At 29.1% G+C, this 23,001-nt stretch overlaps 1 protein-coding gene across 5 annotated transcripts in view; it reads left to right on the forward strand.

The window, feature by feature from the left end:
- Positions 1-23,001, forward strand: part of LOC111618085 (cilia- and flagella-associated protein 61-like) — a 55,672-nt gene that overhangs the window by 6,586 nt on the left and 26,085 nt on the right. For all 5 annotated transcript variants that reach the window (XM_023359523.1, XM_023359522.1, XM_023359520.1 and 2 more), the window contains exons 3-11: positions 3,936-4,240; positions 8,208-8,316; positions 9,484-9,616; positions 10,724-10,866; positions 12,332-12,368; positions 13,036-13,160; positions 15,010-15,118; positions 19,265-19,335; positions 20,172-20,298. In XM_023359523.1, coding sequence (XP_023215291.1) covers positions 3,936-4,240; positions 8,208-8,316; positions 9,484-9,616; positions 10,724-10,866; positions 12,332-12,368; positions 13,036-13,160; positions 15,010-15,118; positions 19,265-19,335; positions 20,172-20,298 — 1,159 coding nt within the window. The remainder of the gene's footprint in view (positions 1-3,935; positions 4,241-8,207; positions 8,317-9,483; positions 9,617-10,723; positions 10,867-12,331; positions 12,369-13,035; positions 13,161-15,009; positions 15,119-19,264; positions 19,336-20,171; positions 20,299-23,001) is intronic.

Below are 23,001 nucleotides of genomic sequence, written 5' to 3' on the forward strand. Positions count from 1 at the left end.
TAGCATGATTTCACATTCATAAAAGTTTTGATCGTTGCCTACAAAAAACTGATCCAAGTGATTTTTGACATTGTCATTTCAAGTAAATGTCTTACAGTTAAAAAAAATTTGTATAGACCAGAATAAGTAATAATCTGTGTGTGCTCTATCTGGCAAATATGGTTGGTGTGATAGCATGTCCCATCTAAGTTATAACAGTTTCTGACGAGTTACCAAACTTGTGTGAAATTTTACATTATCGTGGTAAAACACTATACCTGTTTTGTTGATCAATTCTGGCACCTTTTCTGTTGGATGATATTACTCAATTTGTTTACTCGATGGCAATACACTTTCGAATCAATTGTTAAATTGTCTAGTAAAAGCGCCAAAAAAAAAAATTTCCTTAAAATCCCACCAAAAAGAGCATATGGAACCCATATATCAAGCTTTGAAACAAAACCAATTTGTTTCAAGTAATCATAAGCAGTTCAATTTGACAGATTTAATCTCTTAGTGATTTCACGTGTTGTTGTTTGGCAGTTTGCTTCAATCAGTACCTTTATTTTGTTTTCATTGGCTTCAACTGGCCATCCAGAACGTGGTGCATCTTCAATATTGAAATTGCCAAAACAAAATTTTGTAAATCAGTTTTGGCACTGTTGTTCTGTCAGTACATCTCCATACATGTCACACATTTTTTTTCTCGCTTGAACAGCATTCTTACCTTTTCGGTAATAAAAGAGCAAAATATGCCGAAAATTCTACTTTTGACCTTCCATATTTGATGGGACACAAAAAATAAACAATTGCACAAAATCAAACAAAATTTTTTAGAAATAAGCCTTAAAATGCTAGCTGTCAAAATGTATAATGATAATGCGGTTTAGAATGAAAATGGCAGGAAAAATACAACTAATCCATCTAGTGATAAAAAAACGAAATTACTTTTCGAACAACCCAATAATTATGCAAAGGATGCTCAGTAGCAACTATACATGATTTTTAGATACATGTGTGATATTACAAGATTGGAATATTGATATATGAAGATGAGTTATGGCTTAAAAACACTCACCAGAATCTGAATTTATAACTATTTCTTCATAACACATTTTATTATATATTTAATTTTTGGAGTGTAGTATATTTAGAAATGAAGTGTTTTTATGAGAATAAAAATATATAATATGTAACTGTTTTTGTTTAATAAAATAAAGACACTGAGTTTGGCGTTACATGCATACGTTTTCTTAGCGCAAGCACTTTCAACGAACTGCTAGTTGTCATCAACAGGCGAATACAGAGATTTACCGAAAAATTAAACGGAAATAATCCGATGTAGAATAGAATGCATAAAATATAAGTTGAAACTTTGTCAAAGCTGTTAAGAACATGAAACAAATATTCAAATAAAATTTGAAAACTGAATGAGCAGTTAGCTCCATGAAGTGCAAGCTAGCTGTGTCTTTATTTTATTATACAATATTTTGGCATGATAGTCATCCTATTGATAACTGCTTTTGTTTGTTGATGATGCTAGTTTAATTAATGACTATTTCTAAAGTTAGATATATACTGTGGCTGGACTTTAGGGGCAAGAGAGGTTAGCTCTTGGAGGCTAGCGTTCATAAATTACATCTGCATTTTCCTTATAAATTTTACTCCCTCTCCTCTTCTTGTCCCAGTTTGTTCAAGTTTCTATAACCTCCCCCCTCGTATGTCCAACAAAACTTGATCCCCCTTAAAGCCTTTATCAATTTATAAATGCTAGATATCATAAATAGAAATGAAACACACAAGAAATTTTGAAATAAATATAATAAAATACAAAAACTATAAAATTTAATGAAATAAATGGATGTCCACCGAAGTTCACCTCCTCTCCTCCCCCTGATCTGACTAGTCTTAACTCCCTCCCCCTTCCAGTGTGGATATCATTTATGGACAGACTTGCTAATATTTTTATTAAATAAAAGTATACAATGACAAAATAGTGCTTTATTTAACAAATTATTTACAATTTGTTACATAGATGTCTACTAGGACATATTGTATTATTAGGATTTATTGTATTGGTGTCTGGTTTCTGCAAATTGAGGAAACTTATTCAGAAAAACACTCTTTATTGTTCACCTGGTATTTCACCTGTGTACACTATTTTTGTTTTGGATTTTAAGGTCCCTCATCAGCAGGTTTACATCTACAAGGTGCTAAAACAGGATTTTATAAAATTACAAAAATATTCTAAAATTTTCTTGACAATAATACAATTAAAATGACATACAGTCTTTTGGTAGTTTATTACATTGAGATTTAAATAAATTAACAGAAAAATTTGTATCATATTCAAACAATAAACCTGTATACAATAAACATAAATTTAAAAATAAAATATTTAAAAATGATGGTTAAAACATTTACTTAAACTTACTTATTCTTCGCTTGCTTTTGCTTGTACAATTACTTTTTCATTAATTTAATTTCCTCTATAAATCTCTCCATCTATTATTCCCCCTGTCGATGATACTGTTCCAGGATTGATGAATTTCTCTTCCCAAGTTATTGATTCTATTGTTTTGTCTTTTTATGTCAATGTGTTCATATAGTTATCTTTTAAAATTATTTCTTTCTTTTTTCTTTATTTTAACCATATTTAAATCTATTTTGCATCCATTTTTATTGCAGTGTTCTGCTACTGCCAAATTTGCACAATTTCCTTTAATGGCACTTATATATGTTCCTTTATAGATATTTTTAATTTTCTTTTGATTTCTCCTATATATGTTTTTCTTTGTCCACAATTACAATCAAATGGATACTTTATACTTGGATCTGGCCCAGGTTTAAATGGCACCAGGGGATATTAATGTATATCATTGCTACTAGTGTATATGTTATTAAGAAATACATCTTTGATATATTTCTTAATAATATATCCACTAGTAGCAATGGCATACGTAATATATCATATATTAAAGATATATTTTAGATCAGAAATGTTTTGACATTTGAATTGCAATTATAATTTGAATAAAGATAATTTAGGATGTACAACTCACAAAATATTTTCAACTTTGCAAACATTTCACCAGAAGTTGTATTTCTCAAATGCAATGGAATTCAATTTTCTTGCAAGCAAGAAACATTTTATTTGTACAATGTTTGTTGCTTGCAAGAAAATTGAATTCCATTGCATTTGAGAAATACAACTTCTGGTGAAATGTTTGCAAAGTTGAAAATATTTTGCTACAGAGAGACCTTACAGATGTTGAAAATACTGCTCAATGTAGTCTTCATTCTGAAGGTGCAAAACTTGTAGACAGTGAACAGTGTGATCAATTATTACCTATAATTGATCTTCTGTGATGATTTTTACATGCAGTGGTATATTGTCTTTCAAGGCTGCTAAATTTGCAACATGTTTTCAATAAACCATGTTTTTTGTCTCCACAACCAAAATTACATGAATTAATTAAATGAATTAAGATTGAGAGAATGAGGTGATCAGGTGGTAGGAAATGCATGATTAATTCTATTATTAGTAAAATGTTGCTGCAGAAACTGCTGTACACAGTATCCAATGGGTTGCAGTAATGAATGTGGTTGACTCAAGGCATTGTCATTGTCAATGCCTTGCAAGTTGGATTGGGTTACAACAAAAGTGCAAAAGTGTTGCGCATCTATTGGTATAATTTAATCTCTGTGATATGCTCTACAGTGCATATCAGAGAGTTTAAATTATATTTATGAAAAAATGAATGATATAAATGTATTTTATATGTCATTGTTAATTTGTGAGTTTCCAGAAAATTGCATTTGCTAATCAAAATGTTTTAAGAAAGTTTTCCTTTACATTTATATATTATTTTTGTACTTTTTACAAATTTATACGCATGTGGAATATATAAAGTTTTTTATATCAATATAATAATAAAACATTTTTTTTCTAATAGGGAGATGGCAAATTTGATGTATACAGTTGTTGGTAAAAATGACGAAATTCTCGGTCATGCGACTTTTATGGATTTTCCAGAAATTTATCCTAAAGGAGTAGACGAATCATCTTGGATACAGTGGTTGAATAGTCAAGTTAGGGATCATAGTTTTAAGTTTATAAATGCAATTTTCTTACATTATTTTGTATTTGTAAACCCTCTTCTCTCAGTGCATTATTTGAAACAAATTCTACAATATTTATTTGAAAATGAATATCATATACAATATTGTTTTGTCATCTTATTGAAAACTGTTAAACAAGGTGAGTTTTAATTGTTAGTGCTATCAATGTAATTTTCTACATAATTTCTCTTATTCAAGATAATATTAAGCATATTTATTAGCTTATTAACTTCCAAACAAGGAAGTTAAACTTTTTAAAATTCAAGTTACATATTCAAAAAATTCATAATTTTTCTGTAATATGTTTTCTTTTTAATTGGACTGCAATGTTAACTTTCTCATGGATTAAATTAATTAGTAGCTTTTCTATAAATGTCAAGAAGAATAGAAGTTGAATCTGCAGTTTGAACAATCAGGTTGATATGTTATGTCGTTTGCTATTCAGACTTCCATTTCATCTTTATATGTAATTTAGACTTGTAATACAATAATGCAGTTCAGCTCATTAATTTCAACTGTGTTTGATTACTGTATACACCCAATTCTGCTTTTACACCCAAAAAATCTGTGTAGAAAAGACACTATCCATATGAAAAATGGAAGATTGGTTAATCATCTTAAAAACTAGTAAAATACAATAAATTACAATAAATACAAATAAAATACAATAATACAATAAATTTATTAATACAATAGGATGTGGTCAAACAAAATATTTCAAGTTTAGTTAATAAATCGAAGAAGAGACAATTGTAACATACTTATCAGAAAAATTTAATAAATTTATATTTGCACAAATTTAATTTTATTTATTATTTGACTTTAATTAAACACCAGACTATCACTATTTTTTAACACCTAATGATGAGAAAAAAACCTCTCTGCCATATTGAAAGAAATTAGAAGAAATTCAGCCATACAAACAATCATCAAACATTGAATTAAATGTTTTCCATCTGCATTGGTCGAGGGATAAATTCTGAGCAAATTGCTATACACTTTCAAATAAGTGATAATGAATATTCAAAACTTAAAATACAATATACAGGTATCCCTTGTATAACACGGCAGTTACTTTCCAAAAAAGTGCCATGTTATGCAAATCCATGCTATATGAAACACTGGACTAGTCAAAGGGTTAAGTTCCAAAAGTTAACGAAAGTATACTATTTTTTTTATTACTAAGAAAAATATGTTTATTAAAGCAATTGTTTATTTATTTATTTTTAATTAAATATTTATCAAATATAAAATAAAATTACAGTATTTGCATTTTTAATTTTTAATGAAAGTATTCAGTAAAACTAAACTTCATCAAATTATTGTGTTAATTAAAATAATTATTTTAACCAAGATGTAAATTTTATATAATAATAAATATATGGGATAGTCAAAAGTCGGTTAACCATTGTAGAAACTAAACTTCTGTCTTATTCAAATGCTTTTTTATTTACAAACTATATAAAGATTGTTCAAAATGGCATTCTTCTTGTTCAGTCAACAAAATTTTTTTCACAACACACTAACAGCTCAAAAAATGATTCATACAGTAGAGCATTGATTATCCGACTCAATTGGGGACTGGGGTTGGTCAGATAATTGAAAAGTCGGATAACCGAAAAGTATGAAAAAATCCATTATTAGTGTAGTATATTATTATATCCCATGTAATTAGTATATTAGTATATCGCTATTAATGTACTTCGCGTTGAATTTTCCTCCATGTTAAGCCTATCACATTTTTTTTTTTTAATAAGAATTGTCGCTATTGTATCATTAAAAATTAGAAAATTAAGCCTTGTTTAAATACTGGCTCGCTTTTATGATCGATCCAGTGTTACCAGCTAAAACATGTAAAAATAATATTAAAGTAGCCAAGACATAGCCAAATATTGTAGCGCCACATCACTAGCAGACATTTGAATTTGCCGACTAGAACGCGGTCGGTTAACCGAGGTGACAGTTAATCGCGGGTCGGATAATCGATGCTCTACTGTATTTATAAGTATACCTGAAAAATAAAACAGAATGCTGTTAACTGGCTTTTGGGCCACTCTGTATATTAATATTTTTATTTATAATAATAATTATTATTTTATTATTAAATATAATGAAATGGACCCTTGTCACATGGCTCTTGACAGGTGAATAGATACCATGACAGCTTTCAAAATGAATTCAAAACACAATACATTTGAATATTTTCATTCGGTTTTGGAATCATTGGAGCTTAGATCTGTTTTTGAATGCTCAAAAATTTTGAACATTTAATATTTAGGTCAGTACCTGTATTTAATATTAGGTAACCAAAAAAGTTCTGTCGTTTTTTGTGAAACTACAAAGTTTAAAGAATGTTACACGCAATACACAATAGATGACACTAAAATTCCAGCAATATGTTAATCAAGATTTAATGCTGACTCACCTTATATAAAGAGAAGTGGAAAGGTTATCTCTTAATATTATAAAAATTGACTTGAAGATGAGTACTCCAAACTCTGTAATTCGTGCTTGTATGTTGTATGAGTTTAAACTTGGAACAAGTGCTGTGCAAATGGCTCAAAAAATATGCCAGGCTTTTGGACAAGGTTCTGTTAGCACTCACACCACCCAAAGATGGTTTACAAAATTTTCTTCCGGCAATGAGTCGCTTAAAGATGCGCCATGAGAATGATGTTGAATTACAGGCTGCAATCGAAGAATATTCTGCTCAAACTTGTCAGATGTTAGCACAAAGGTTCTCCGTAAGTGATGAAACTGTCCGTTTACATTTGCATTGTCTTGGGAAAGTTTACAAGCTCAGTAAATGGATACTTCATCAATTGGCACCTGCCAATATTGTGCATATGGTGGACTGCAAATGGAATTGTTCACTATGAACTTATACCATCTGGCCAGACTATTACTGCTAATGTCTACAGTGACCAACTGCATTGAGTTCACCAATCACTTTTGAAAAAACCACCAGCTTTAGTGAACCATAAAGGCGTTCTTTTCCTACACAATAATGCTATAGACATCATGTTGCGCGTGTGACCTCTGACACAATTCAGACCCTTGGATGGGAACCTCTTTTGCACCCTCCTTATTTCCCTGACATTAGCCCTTCTGACTATCACCTATTTTTAAGCCTAGATAATCATCTGCGAAATTGACAGTTTAGAAATAGAGAGGTTATAGAAACGGAATTAGGGAAGTTTTTCAACTCTAAAAATCGTGACTTTTATAAAAATGGAATTTATAAGCTTGTTTCCCGTTGGGAACAGGTTATTGAATGTGAGGGTGGTTATTTTGATGAATAAATTGTGTTATTTCCTATACATTTTTATGTTTGTTTTCTTTCAACAAAAAACGACAGAACTTTTTTGGTTACCTGATATTTTAGAATTTTTCTTTAGTTTTAGAGTTATGTTATGTATCCTCCTTATAAAGAAATTAATAATGTTTTGTCTGAAGTTTGTTTGAAGTTTTGTCTGTTCTGTGACAATATATTAAAATAATGCAAAATTTTAAGAAAATGCATCCAAAAGTAATTTGCATTTACAATAAAAATCATTTTAACTGGACTAATGAAATCAATAATTTTTTTAATGTTTCTTATGTTGATAAAAGTTTCGTATATTTAAAATAGCTTTATTGGGCTGCAATTTGAAAAATTTTAGACAAAGCATCATCTGTCTTTCCTTAATCTCTAGAGTGGTGTTAGATAAATAAAAGTCAAGACCAGATATAGAAAGCTTAAAGAGGCCTCGATTAACTATGTATGAACTTCCAATGCAAACTGGAAGTCATGTTATTTCAATTTTAAAATTTTTTCCCAAAAGGAGTTAGATAATGACTGGTATGACTCTATTGCTAATGGGAAAGTATGATGTACAGGGGCAAGACACTACAGTACTAATTTGAGATGGAGAGTATATATTTTAAATAAATTAAAAATATGATTTGCAGCCCAGCATTGTGACAATGTCACAATAAATAAGTGCTTGTTATATGCTAATTCAAATTTTTTAAATTATTGGTATGATATTCCAAGTTTTTTAATATTATAATGAATAAATTATATTGTTGTTTAGGTTATAATTTCATGTTTTTTAATTTATTAGATCACTTAGAAACTGTGTTTAAACCCATAACTGAAGTAAATAAAGACAAAATATTGTATGTTGCATATAGACAAAATTTTCAAAAGTTAATGCATGTTAGAGATGGAAGGTAAGTTATTTTTCTATAACTTTTATATTTAAAAGGCATTATGTGATCGTTAATTTAGAAATAAATGCACGAAATATTAGTTCAAAGTCTGTTTGTAACTTTTCTAGTTGATCCTTGTTTTGTAATAGAGAATTTATGTACAGTATATAATAATGAAATTATATTAATACAAGATTTGATCAAAATATATGGAAACTGTTTATGAAACAAAACATATATCTTTAGACTATTTAAATGTTATTGCCCTCAACATAAACCTTTCTGCTGCAATACACTTCTGAAATTGCTTTTTCCGGTTCTGAAAAGCCACCACATATTCTGATTATGGAATGGATTCTTCAGTTCATTCTGCAGTTCATTATAAATTTCTCTTGTTCTGAAATGCCATTCTTTTTATGCTTGCTTGCAGTGTGGAAAATTCAAGAAATAAGATGGTTTAGAAATGAAAGTTAAAGAATTTCATGCCAGAAATTTCCATACTAGTATGGTTTATATGGTCTTGAGGTGTTATCAGGTAAACACCTAGTGTCTGTCTCTCTTTCACAAATCCAGTGTCTTTATCATCAAAGTTGTTCTCTTAGATGTTAAAAAACACTTACATAAAACTCAGCATTGATATTTGTTCCAATTGGCGCACATTTGTTTTATTAGAAATCAAAAGTATGCATTTTGTTTTTCAAGGGTCTAATTTACCTGATTAATGTTTTGTATTATTTTTATGTTAAAATTATTATTTATTTTAAAAATACTTCTTTAAATTCTATTAATGCCAAACGATTTTTGGATTATATTTGGCTATGTTAATGTTACTATTAATGATTAAATTTTAAGTAATTCGGCCTAATGGTAGGCATTAGGCACCATCTCTTGATAAATTGAATAATTATAATTAAATTAATATTTTAATAACTATTTTAGAATCTCTGGAAGAAAAGAATTGGTCCAAACTGGGACTCAAACCCACAACTTTCAAATATCATGCAGTCACATTGCCTGTTACACTACCCGGACCTCCATCCAGGTAGCAAACCTACCAATTATTAATTTAGATATAACCATACTGGTTACTAAATAACAGCATTTATATAGCACAATATAATCCAGCAGCCATTAATCTTAAAGACCATGTTAAACGATATTTATATTGATTTCTATTATTACCTTTAGAATTGAAGATAACGATCAGTTGAGTCCGCTGTTAAATCAGAAGAATCCTCTAATAGCCAAAACCTATGGAGAATTTTATTTTGTCGAATTACTTAAATTGGTTAATGAAAATACATTTATTCTAGTTGCAGAGGTATTTATTATGTATTAAATTACTTTTATAAATTATAAATTAGCTTTTAAGTAAATAAATAATGTTAGAAGCAGACTGTAAATAAAATATAGACCACTTCATTATAATATTGTTGAATGTGAACACTATAAGAAGTAATAATGGAGACAGGTTTTGCAAGAAAAATTTATAATTTTATGTTCCATTTATCGAAATAAAAAAGTTGTTTGTAATTAATGTTACATAAGTTAGTGGGCACCAAAAAGGTTTTCTTAGTGCCCACAGGTTGGGAAGAGTTTAAAAAATATCTTGTTTAATTTTTAACATTTTTAGTTTTAATTGTAATATAAAACATATTTTATTATGCTCATAATTTTACATTCTGAAAACAAAATTATTTTGATGATGAGAGTGAATCTTTAAAATATTTAATAAAAATAATTATTTACAGAACCAATCCTAACAAAGTTAATAAAATAATAATAAAGCAGATTTTAATTGGATCTTTAGTTTTAGAGTTATGTTATGTATCCTCCTTATAAAGAAATTAATAATGTTTTGTCTGAAGTTTGTTTGAAGTTTTGTCTGTTCTGTGACAATATATTAAAATAATGCAAAATTTTAAGAAAATGCATCCAAAAGTAATTTGCATTTACAATAAAAATCATTTTAACTGGACTAATGAAATCAATAATTTTTTTAATGTTTCTTATGTTGATAAAAGTTTCGTATATTTAAAATAGNAAGATATTATGTAATTTGTACAGATTGTGTAATATCTTTAAAATTTTAATTTATTTATTTTTCATTTTTGATTCTTTCCATCCCATAAACACTATGATGTCTTTTTTTTTAATGTGCTCATTGTGAGTTTAGCCAGATCCACAACAGGAATGGCTGGATGGAGAGGGACAACAGGCCCAACATGTCTGTGATCCACTGTCTACAAAAAATTCTTGGGGAGTGCTTGCCTGGATTTGATTCCAGGTTCCTCTGAACTGTAGGCCAATATGTTAACTGTCTTGGCCATCTGGCTGTCATTATCAATGCCAAAAACACCCATCCACTTATAAATAAATAATAAATTTGTTCAGGTAGTTATTTATATATTTGATGGTTTTTATTTAGATTGAAGATTCTGCCGTTGGACTTATGATACTTTCGGCGGAAGTCGATGTCGAATTGTTAAATAAAAATTTTGATCTGAAATCATTTCACAGATTAGTAAAGAAAACTGAAATGGAAAATGAGAGAGATGAAGAATTGAGACTGTAAATACATTTACTCTAATATTTATTATATATGAAAAATTGCTCTTCTTTTTACAGTTGTGGATTACCCAATAGGCACACTAGACATACATCTGGGGTCTCATCATCTTGAGAGGCCTCAAAAATTGCACAGCAAAAAGATAATATGCCTCTAAATATTTAGTGAATTTTTAAAAAGTGTATATTTTGCATTCTGGTAAAAACAATGACATAACTCATAAATTAACAATTTTGTTTTCTTTTTAATATTAAAAGAAAAACAAAAAAAAAACACTTTTACATACAGGGGCTTATAACAGAATTGTGCCTAGAGTCCCAAAGGAACATAATCTGTTGCTGACATTTTCTATTGTTGGGCTGCAATTTGAAAAAATTGTAGACCTATAAATTCCCACTGTCATCCATCCATCAGTCTGTCTTTCCTTAATCTCGAGAATGGAGTTAGGTAGATGAAAGATGAAACCAGATATGGAAACCTTTGGAGTGACAGGAGGCCTCGATTAACTATATACGAACTTCCAATGCAAACTGGAAGTCACATTATTTCAATTTAAAAATTTTCCCTCCAAAAGGTGTTATATAGATGACCGGCATGACTCTATTGTTTAAGGAAAGTATGATATATGGGGGCAAGGGTAATTTGAGATAGAGAGAATACATTTTAAGTTAAATAAATTTAAAAATATGATTAAAAATTGCAGCCTGGCATTGTGACGATATCACAATAAATAATTGCTTGTTGTTCATATTCTTTCCCATTCTTATTTGATCTGAACAAATAAAAATTAAATTGTTATTTTGCCAATTAAATTTTAAATATTTGATTATAATAACTGAAATGTGAAATAAATTATTGTATTTATGAGTTAAATTAAATTTTCAAGATTTTTCAAAGAATCACATTTTTGTGTCTTTAATAATAATAAAAATGAAGACCTCTTGTATCTCTAATTATTTTTTGTAAGTTTTAAGTAGGTAAGTATTTACATATCCAAACATAGAAAATGTATGGAACTGAAAAATTCTTAGTTGCCCATTATAACCTTATAGGACTTCCTATAAGTAGTCTTTATATATAGTCTCCTTATATGTAGTCTTTCATTAAGTGGAACATACCTGTACCATTGAAAATATTTAATAAGATGCATTATAATATGCAAAATATTACATTGCAATTACAATGCAAAATATTACATTGGTATAATAATATTTTATTTATTTATGATATTAAATTAAAGCATTGAGAAAATATGTTAAACTGCTGTAAATGGTATTTCTAAGGATATTATTTGTATTTCGGCAAATGACAGTTGTATTTTTATTTAAAATGTTTTATTTTTGAAGGAGCAAAAATAAACTGTAATTAGATTTTTGATGTTAACTATGATAAGACTTTAATGATTATTATTTAAAAATATGATTTTATTAAAAGATTTTAAACTTTTTTAAAATAATTTATATTTAGTGAAACAGAAAATATTAAGAATGTTGATTTTGAAGAGGTAAGATTTTCATTATTTTTGTAATTATTTTATTTATTGCCATTAAACTAATTCAAATTTCAATACAATATATTATAATTCTCTTAGAACAAGATCAGTTAGAATGGAATTATATGTATAATCTAACAAATTTATCCCACTAAATAATGGAACATAAAAGCATACAATATTGCTATATACATTCACTATATATATATCCATATATATAATCTTTGCTATTGTTACTTTTTGCCCAAGCAATGCCGGGCTTATCTGCTAGTGTCTAATAAATTCTGAATATCACCAAAACAAAACCAAAAAAAAATTATTACATTGTCATCTTTGACAATGAATGATTTGAATCTGTGGCTTAAAATTTTGTGTTTTGTTCATTCATATTTTAGGTTAAATATAATTGAATAATTAAAAGTTGTATGTATGTATGTATGTATGTATTACAATAAATATGATAGTTTGAGTTTGATAATCATCCAACCACCAAATTAATTGGGAAGAAATTATGCTACAAATATTAATAATAATAATAATTAACATTTGTAGCATGATTTCTGCCCAATTTTTTAATTTGGTTGTTGGTTGGGGATTATTAATACATCAGGTTCTTGGGATGTTTACATATGATATTTTGGTTTAAAAATATTTTTAATATCTATTTTGGTACTTTCAGGAACTTGAATATCCAAAATCTCATTCACCCTCTGTTAGTACGTTTGAAGGATTTAATTCAAATTTACAGAAGAGTAATTGTTTTTGCATTCATTTCTATTACATAAAGGAGGAATACAAAACAAGGTTGAGAATTTAACCAAATTTTTTAAACTATACTAAATATTCTGTTAGATAAATCTAAAATCACCAAGTGCAACATCTATGTCAATGACATCAAGATTGCTAATTCCTGCAAAACAGTATTACAGATGATATGAATAAATTAAACAAATTACTTAAAATATTAAATCTTTTAATAAATATTAAGAAAACCAGTTATGCTATTCAGTCTTGTTGGATTATCTCTCAATATTATCATCCAACTAAACAATTGGCACTTACGACTTGTTCCTAACATTCTAAACCTAGCAATAAAATTTGACCCTAAACTCACTTTTAGTCTGTAAATTGATAATTTAATCAGAAAAATTCCTATTTGCTGCAATTTTAAAACAATTTCTGCTAAAAATATTCTCCGTGCAATATTCTTCACTAACATTTGATCTCTAATGCTTTATCTATGTGGGCTTCTACATCTCCATCTCTTTTGAAAAAAAACTCAATGCTGAAATTTCTAAAATGTACTTCTTACTTACAAGTTATCTCATCTGTCCTTTACTAACTCCTCCAAATCCCTTTTTTTTTTATCTTATGACTATCTTATAGTTAAGGTCCTGATTGCAAGAGAGAGAGAGTACTCACAATTGATCATGAGCAGGTATTTACCTCATTGACAAATGGAGTCTTTGTGAGGAGGTCTTCTAGTTTCAGTCCTTATAGTATTAAATGGGAAAATTGTCGCAGTTTTAATGGTAAGAGAAACTTGACCAGTCGAGTGACAAATGATCAGATGACTGAATCAACTTGCTAACAGGAACTGCTAAACCAGGTCGCCAACAAGAACTGGATGACCTCAATGACCTTTGAGTAGTCCCTTTATATCTTTTGGTCTGTCTTCTAAGTTAGAACATTTCCAAAAATGGTAATATCAGATGAAGACTCTGTTAATAACCAATCTGAATTTTCCTTCTCTTGCTTCCCAAGTTGAGTAACCATCTGAGGAAGCAGTGTAATTGGAAAGAAAGTGTTTTCTTTAACATCATCTTGTTATTTCCTTGTTATCTTTTCTAAAATTTTCTCTTTTGTTAACAATTATTTTAATAAATTATAAAACATTATTCTTTTTATAAATTTTGAAGCCCGGAATCTAACAATTGTATTAGGAAGTGATGATTATTGTCTTAGTGACATTGCCTGAAAATTAAAATGAAAGAAATAAGTAAAATTATAAATATCTAGTTTACTTGTGCCCCTGTATATATATATATATACAGGGGCGTAAGTAAAGACGACAAGGAAATAACAAGATGATGTTAAAGAAACACTTTCTTTAACCTGTATATAAATATACAGGGGCACCTGGGCACACAGATCCTTTTTCATCTGGGTTACCCTTTTTCTAATACCCAAGGGGCCCCAAATTTCATTATCAACAAACAACAGAAAACTCATGACTTCTAGATATCCTATTCTGCAAACATAAAAGAAACTGATGAATGATATTTGTCCATTGTCCCTGTAACTATTTTTATGTAGTTATTTGTTTGTCATATGTTGACCAAAACAAAATTCCTTGTTTTTTGAGGCCAAGTTATCCAAAATGCAACCTTGTGGCAATGCCAATCCAATGTCAAATCATAGTTTGAAGCTTCTTGTATAATGCCCTTTTTTTCATAGCTCTTTCCCCTTTACAATAGTCTAAAGGCACCGTTGGCTTTCTTCATATTTTTGGAATGGCCTTTAAGTAAAGACCATATCCGAGTTATGTCATATAAAAAAAAATTAAATACCAAAGTTAACAATTTAGGTTAAAGAATTTTAAGTTATTATTTACTATTTAATTAATTTTACTAATATAAATGATTTGTTTCAGATCGATAGAATTTCTTTTTTCTGCATTTGAAAAATACGAAAATATAGATCATTGCATAATTACCGTACCTCACAGCCTGCCGGAATTTCCTTTATTAAAGCATTTTGTGGTAATTTATTATTATTTTTAAATGAAAACAATTCATGTTATTTGTAATTAATTGTATATTTTGTAAAAGCTAATAGTTTTACCAAAACTGCAAATAATCTTAAAAGAATAAAATTATTTAATATAACTTCTTCGTGCACACTGGGGTGTATGATAAACAAAAACGTACTTACTCGTGCCTCTAACCGGTGTGTAGAAATACAAAATTATTTATTTTTGTATTTCTACACACCGGTTAGAGGCATGAGTAAGTATGTTTTTGTTTAATAATTTAATAATTACAATATTAATAAACAACTGCAATAACCTACAAAACCAGCAACAAAATTTAAACAAATGCAAACGTTTTTGTCCGTGTTGAACAGGCATCATCAGACAACAAATTGTTTGTTTCCTGATGATTGTTTACACATTTATGCACTGCATGTGGCCCATGGGCTGCCAGTTGGACACCCCTGCTGTAAATCTTGCACTGTGCACTCTGTGCTTATTGTCTGCATGTACTCTTATGTCATAGATACCATTTCCATGCATTAGAAGGGTTTCTGCATCATTGACATTAACTACTTGCTTTTGTAGACCTTCCCTAAAAGCCTCTCTGCATTATGGTATATTACAGGAAATTAGAGAAAAAGAGAACATAGCTGAGGCAGAGAGGTTTTGAATTTTTAAGTAAGGTGTACACAAACGAGCAGTTATTGTCAAGGATTCAGAAACTCTTCTATTGCATCAAAATGGTGTCTATGACAAGGTATAAGGATACATGCAGATGATAAGCACAGAGTGTACAATGGAAGGTTTACAGGGACCATTTATTGAACTTATAATAAGACTTCTCCATTGTTTTGGTTGTCATATTGTGTTTTTAAACTTTAAAAGTGTTTTTTAAATTTTGGAATACTACGGCATTATAGCATTTAAACTTTAAAGTCTTAGGTGTTTTTAACCATTGACAGTTTTCAAACTATTGGAACTTTGTGAATGTGTTCAAATCTAGCTTTTCATGTTGCTTCTAAAGATGAGCTGTTTAGTTCAAAAGTACTAAGGCATTTCTGAATGTTTTGTATTCCTAAAGTAAGTGATGTGCCATCAATTATTTACAAATCCATAGGGGTTTTATATGAGAATTTTTCTAATTCTAAAATTCTTAACATATCTGTTTACATCAAGAGGAAGTTTTGCAAGCATATAATTGAAATAAGATAAATTGACAAAGAATGAAAATGGTATGTTTGATTCAGATATAGAACAGACATGATAGAGCAGATAATTGTGTAAGGCTTCTACTACCCATTTTTTGATAATGTCCAACCACCTCTTCCACTTTGAGTATTTTAACTAAACAGAAAAATCTTCTGTTTACAAAGCCATAAAGCATAAAGATACTTTATGGCTTTGTAATTTAAACCATGCCATTATCTTTCCTAGGAGCCAATATAGGGTTCAGTCCTGTGAAAAGAGTGGTTCAGGAGTGCACAGTAATTAGGTCCATTATTACTCATATCCTTGTTCACTTGTATTTAGCTAATATAAAATACAGCTTGGTACAATGTTTATGTTTACACTCTATGTAGTGTAATATTGTACAATATACTGAATAAAACAACTTCAATAATTGACAGCAATCAGCTTTACTGCCAGATTTTGAACAAAAACTTGATTTACTTTGAATTCATTATAATATAATTTAAAAATAGAAATTGGATAGTTATTTTAATCTGCTCTATATATATATATATATAAAATACTTAGCTTAGTCAAAATCGTCCCAGCACTTTTCTGAAAAAAAAAGAACACCAGCACTGGAAATTGATGAATCATCTTGAAATTTTTGAACAAGTGAGCAAAATGAGTAAAGTAAGGAGGGTTGGCCCAAGAGAGGTGAGTGAATTAAGGAGGAAGCAAAGTGAGTGGGAGTAGAGGCTTGGGCCACCCATCCTGCTGGAGATAGGTTGAGGGATAAATATTTGAAAAGCATTTTTTGATATTTAAAGCAATGTTTTAAATATATGCTACAGAATATAAAATATAATCTTACTTAATTGTACTATCAAAGAGTACACAAAAATTTTAAATTTTCCTTCTTTTCGATTTATAGAGGACTAAAAATTTTTTAACTAAACCATTTATTAAAAAATGAAATAGAATTTAAAAGGTTAAAAAATTAAACCAGGTTATTGTAGAGAGAAAACACTTTTTTATTACATCATATTTATCCCTAAATGCATTTTGCCAGTTTACCAGCCTCTTCAGTAGGGCTTGTAAATATACAATATAGTTCTAAATGCCAACTATGATAAATCTCCATTACAGTTTCCTATTCCGCATTTACAACTTTTATACTGGACGAGGATTACCCAGCATTTCGTTAGCAGCACACCATTATTCAAATTTACAGAGTTACTTTGCATAACAATTGCAAAGTATTCTTTAAATTTTCTTTTTACACAATTTGTTTCTTTGTATACAATCTTTACTTTATTAATATTAATTTGACAACTATGAGCATTACAATGTAAAAATACTAGTAAAGTACTAACTTTTAATTGTACTGCAGCAAGATGTTCTGACCTTTAACTTCTGTTTAGTTTCTCCAATGTAAAAACTTGGAATTCCACACATGCATTGTAATCTGTATACCACACCAGCTTCTTCTAATGGATATTTTTTATTAATGTTACTTATTTTCATTAGTTCAGATAACCTGTTTTTTTGAATAGGAGCTAATATTATTAAAATTTTTTGATATTTTTTCATATAATCCTTTAATATATGGAAAAGATACATACTTTTTAATTTCCTGTTTTTTCTTTACTTGATATCTATTTAACATGAAATCATCATACCACTTTTTTAACAAATTTTCTGGGTATCCATTTAATAAAATGCTTCTTACTTACTGTTCTTACTTCTTTTTCTCTCATATTAAATTTAGTTGTTCTGGAAAAATTTTTTAACCTTTTAAATTCTATTTCATTTTTTAATAAATGGTTTAGAGTTAAGAAATTTTTAGTCCTCTATAAGTCAGAAAAGAAGGAAAATTTAAAATTTTTGTGTACTCTTTGATAGTAGAATTAAGTAAGATAGAAAAATTCTGACTCCATTGTTTTAAATAATTTATTTTATTTTTATAAAATATATTATTATACAGTGGTGCCTTGTATTTCAAATTTAATTTATTCCATATGGTTGTTCAACGTCTGATTCAATTTTCCCCATTAGAAATAATGGCAAATTAATCCATTCCTAGATCCTAGACAGTATCCATTTTGATAAACAGCAAATATACATAATTTAAGGTAAAAATAACACAGTCAAATATCCTAAATAATAAATTAAAACATGAAAATCATAAATAAAACCTATAAATACTACATAATAAAATGAAAATGACATTTGCTGTAACCTAGCCAGGAGAAGTGATGTTCTGTTTCTTAAGATCACAATGTAACTACTTGGCTTTCTCATAAACAACCCTCTTAGAGATGATAACATCAGCCAATTGCTTCTCATTTATCCACACTAGTAAGAATTTTTTCATCTCAATGAAATAATATGTAATCTCTTGGAGGTCAACATTGTCACAGCTTTTGCCACATTTACTGCTTTTATTTTTTCCTTGTTTTTAAGAATGGTACACATTATTGACCTTGGCATATTAACATGGCCACTAGATCCTCCATATGCTGCTTTCATACTTCATGATAAGTTCCATTTTCAACTCATTTGTCATTACTACAGGCTTTGTTGCTTCCACTCTCTTCTTGTATGCCATGGTTAATAAATAGGTTTGTTTGGTGTTCTTGTATAACCAGCACACCAAAAATACAGCAAGAAAAGCACTGAAAAACAAGCATAATGCAAGAGACGCTTTCACAGTGAAAATGAGACACAACTTGGGTGCATAACAGGTGGAGTTTACATAGCCAGTATAATTTTTCATTGTATTTGAATATAGAAGATCGTTTGAACTCCGGATCAAATTTTTCTCAAATTTAGCATTCAAACTCTTGAACATTTGAACTTAGTCACTCAAAGTATGAGGTACCATTGTAATAACTTGAATATTTTAATTAAATTAATATCATATTTTTGTGGTTTTAAATGCTTAGATTTATTTTATTAATGATTCTTAAAAATTTTTCAGATGTTAACACCAAGACCAAATTCTTTATTTCCTCATAATTTATATTTGTGTCATAAAGCAAGTTTGTACAGGTATTTATATAATTATTCATATATTTATTTGTACATACATATAAAATTACAGCATAGTCTAATTGATAGCCACAAGATGTCTTTTTCTATTTTTCTAATCTTTCTTGAAGATGTTAATTTTTGAAGTTACAAATAATATTGTTTTGAATGCTATGTTATTTAAGAACAGCTTATACTTAATGTTTAAACAAATAAATACTTTCTAAAAAGTGGCTGATGTTTTAAATTGTGTTAAAAACATTAGGCAATCTCAAGGATCCCAAAATTATGTCAATGTTTATAATTTTGGGATCATTGGTAAAAGATATATCCACAAAGTTCAATGTATTATTAATTAATCACTAACTACCCTATGGCTTATGAGAAAACTTTACTTAAAGCATAATCTCAGCAGCCATAAGGTGGTTAGTGATTAATTGATTACTTCTCTCTGAGAAGTGTGGTCTCAATTGTTAAATGTATCTTTGTAGTAATGTAGAGGCTCTACTGTCCACTGGAAAAATTCAAGAATACAATTAATTTCAATCATTAACCTTTTATATCTGAACAGTCTCTAATAGATGGTGAATGTTTGTTTTGGGTGTGATTTTAGTTTTATATAGTGCAAGAATTTTACTTCCAGTTTGCTAAACCATTAACTTCTGCAATAAAGAAATAACTTTAAAAAATTTTAAAAACATTAACTTCTGCATTATACAGTATTATTTATGATGAGTAATTCAATAGATTAATTTATTAATTAAATACAGTATATTTTCCATCAGGAATAATTAATACATTAAGCAGATAACTTTTAGTTGTTTATGAATGCATATTAATTCATATTTACTTAACAGCCATTTTCAGGTACGATATGCTGTTCCTACTGATTTACCCAAAATTACAAGCCTCATAAAAACATTAAAAGGAAGTAAGAAAATAATAAATGATGTTATCCAGTATTTTGATGCAGGATGTGATGAGGTAATGTAAAAATGTTGTACTTATTTATTAAAATTTAAAATTCATAACTTTTTAACATAAGAAATATTGGTTCTTTGGTTTTAAATCACTTTGGCTTAAATTTGAGTTTAAAGTGCTTTTGATCTAGAAAATGGTGATATCGTTTTATTTTTTTCAAGTAAAATTTAAATTTAAAGCAGAACTAAGAAAAATTAAATAACCTATACAATCACTAACAGGGTAGGACACCTTATCCTGTTAGCAGTTGAAGTATTTAATTTTTCCATATGGATTTGGTGGAAGTTGAAGCTAGAATTAAGAAAGTTTTATCATTTATGAAATAAACCAAACTTTTCATTTATCCTTGGTTAAGTAACAGGTAGAACAGAAGTGGTTCAGTATCTTGATTGTGATAATTTTCTTACCTAACATGCAATTTTTTTTTGTTGCTGCCAATTCAATCTATGTTCAATGCAATTTGATAGTTAGTCCTGGTTGTCCTATTTCCATTGTGCTTTGTTTGATGACAATGTTACCAATAGATTCTATAGGTAATACTACATCATGCACAAGACTAATACAACACATCACATCAGGTTGCAAGCTTTTAACACAAACTGAATATGTACATTGACAATTAAACAGGAAATGTTTACACACAAATGCTTACACATACACAAAAAGACAAACTTCTGCAATCAGAAACCATACTACAAATACACTCTTCAGACACTCATAGAAAACAAAACACAGAATATACTGTACTATTACTGAGCCATAATCACAGATAAAACAATACATCACTACAGAATAGACATCCTATTCATCTACAAACAAAACAAAAGCATATACAGGTATACCTTGACTTACGTCATTTCGAGTTATGTTGTTCCCGATTATACGTCGTTTGTCAAAAAAGTATATGGAAAAATAAAAATCAAGTTTAAGTCATTTTATTCAACTTTACGTCTGTCCGCCACAAATATTGAAGTCGTAATATCACTAGCAAAGCGTTTAAAGCACATAAAATCATATTAAAATATATATATTAACAAGTATGTATTGTATTTACAGTACATGCATTCGTAAATTTAGATTACTTTTTTCTGTACTATATTAAAAACTAAAATTTATTTGTAAGCTTAAAATAGATCCTTATTAACCATATATTATTAAAAATGCATTAATAAATAAAATACAGAATTGGGAATGGTAATTTATGGTTTAGCCTAGTGACAAGTACATTCGGAGACAAATAAATTCGACTTACGTCATTTTTTGACTTACGTCGTTTCTCCTGGAACCAATTATCGACATAAGGCGAGGTATACCTGTACATCATAGACATAGTTGTTCGAAACACTCACAACATGCAAAATACATACACTGAAAAAATTAGTAAATATTCAGAACTTGTCCACAAAATAAAGTATCTGTGGAGAATGGATGAGGTATTAACTTATTGTGCCAATAGTTCTTTCTTGCACAGGTGTTGTACCAAATACTTTATACAAAAGTCTAGAAACATTAAGGCTTGACAACAGCATATATATCACACAATAGAAGGCTATCATTCTAAACACATATAGTAAGGTCAAGAAATTCTTTAACACATGAATAGCACATTAAAAAAACATTTGTTTTATGTAGTTATGACTTGACTCTAGTCCTGAATAGCACTAGGTATTGGTATGGCTGTATGCCATATTTATATATATTAATTTAGGTATAGTTTTAGTCATCTCCTTTGTTCTTTGTTTCTTCTTCCTTCCAGAACTTTCCTTACTAACTCTATTCTCTTGGGTGGGATGACCGATTTTTGGAACCATGGAGAACAATGAAAGAAAAGAAGCCCTGGGGCCAGTGAAATAAAGGAAAGACATTCTTGGATCCAGACCTTGTGGTGGACCAGGAGGTTGAATGTGGTGCTCCAGGTCGCAAATGGCAACAACTGGAGGATTTGAGAGAGTTTGAGAATTGGATTCTATCATAATTATGATAAAAAGGTGTAATAATGAGGTACAAAAACCTAGTGGAAATGACAATGAGAGACTTTTTCAGAAAAAGTTCAACATGGTATCCCACCCAAAATTGTGAAGTCCAGCAAAACCCCGGGATTTCACTCCTTACTATATTCTATATTTCTAGATTCTCTATCCCCTATCATCTTTCTTTTCCTTAGTTTTAAGTTAGTATTAGTAAGAATTAGTCATAGTTTTTCAGTCATCATTTATATTTGTTGCGAACAATACATTTTGTAATGGTCTGTCGGAATATTGTATGATGCCATATTGTAATTAATTACTGCAGAGTTGGAATCCAAAAGAACCTGTTCATATACATCAAAATAAAATACTTTGTTTGACTATACTGTTGCTTAGTTATTAATACATCTTTCCTTTGTCAATCTATGTACAGTACATTTCGCAGGAACATCAGATTGGTATATACATTATGTAGGAAACATCCCAATAACAAAATAATAATAATATAATAATAATAATAATAATAATAATAATAATAATAATAATAACTCTCCCGTGGTCACCACCTGGTCGTGGTGGGAGAGCCCAGTAGTTTTACTGATCCATAGGGCAATGCAGGCTGGAGCACAAGCTCCTGGTAGGGACACCCATGCCAGTAAGGTCTATGGGGAGAAATGAAGCTAAGAGTGACCACACACCCACATTCTGTGGAGATAATCATTATGGTAGTAACCAGATC

Source organism: Centruroides sculpturatus, unplaced genomic scaffold (genome assembly GCF_000671375.1).
Source record: "Centruroides sculpturatus isolate CEXI.00-Female unplaced genomic scaffold, Cexi_2.0 scaffold155, whole genome shotgun sequence".
NCBI lineage: Eukaryota > Metazoa > Arthropoda > Arachnida > Scorpiones > Buthidae > Centruroides > Centruroides sculpturatus.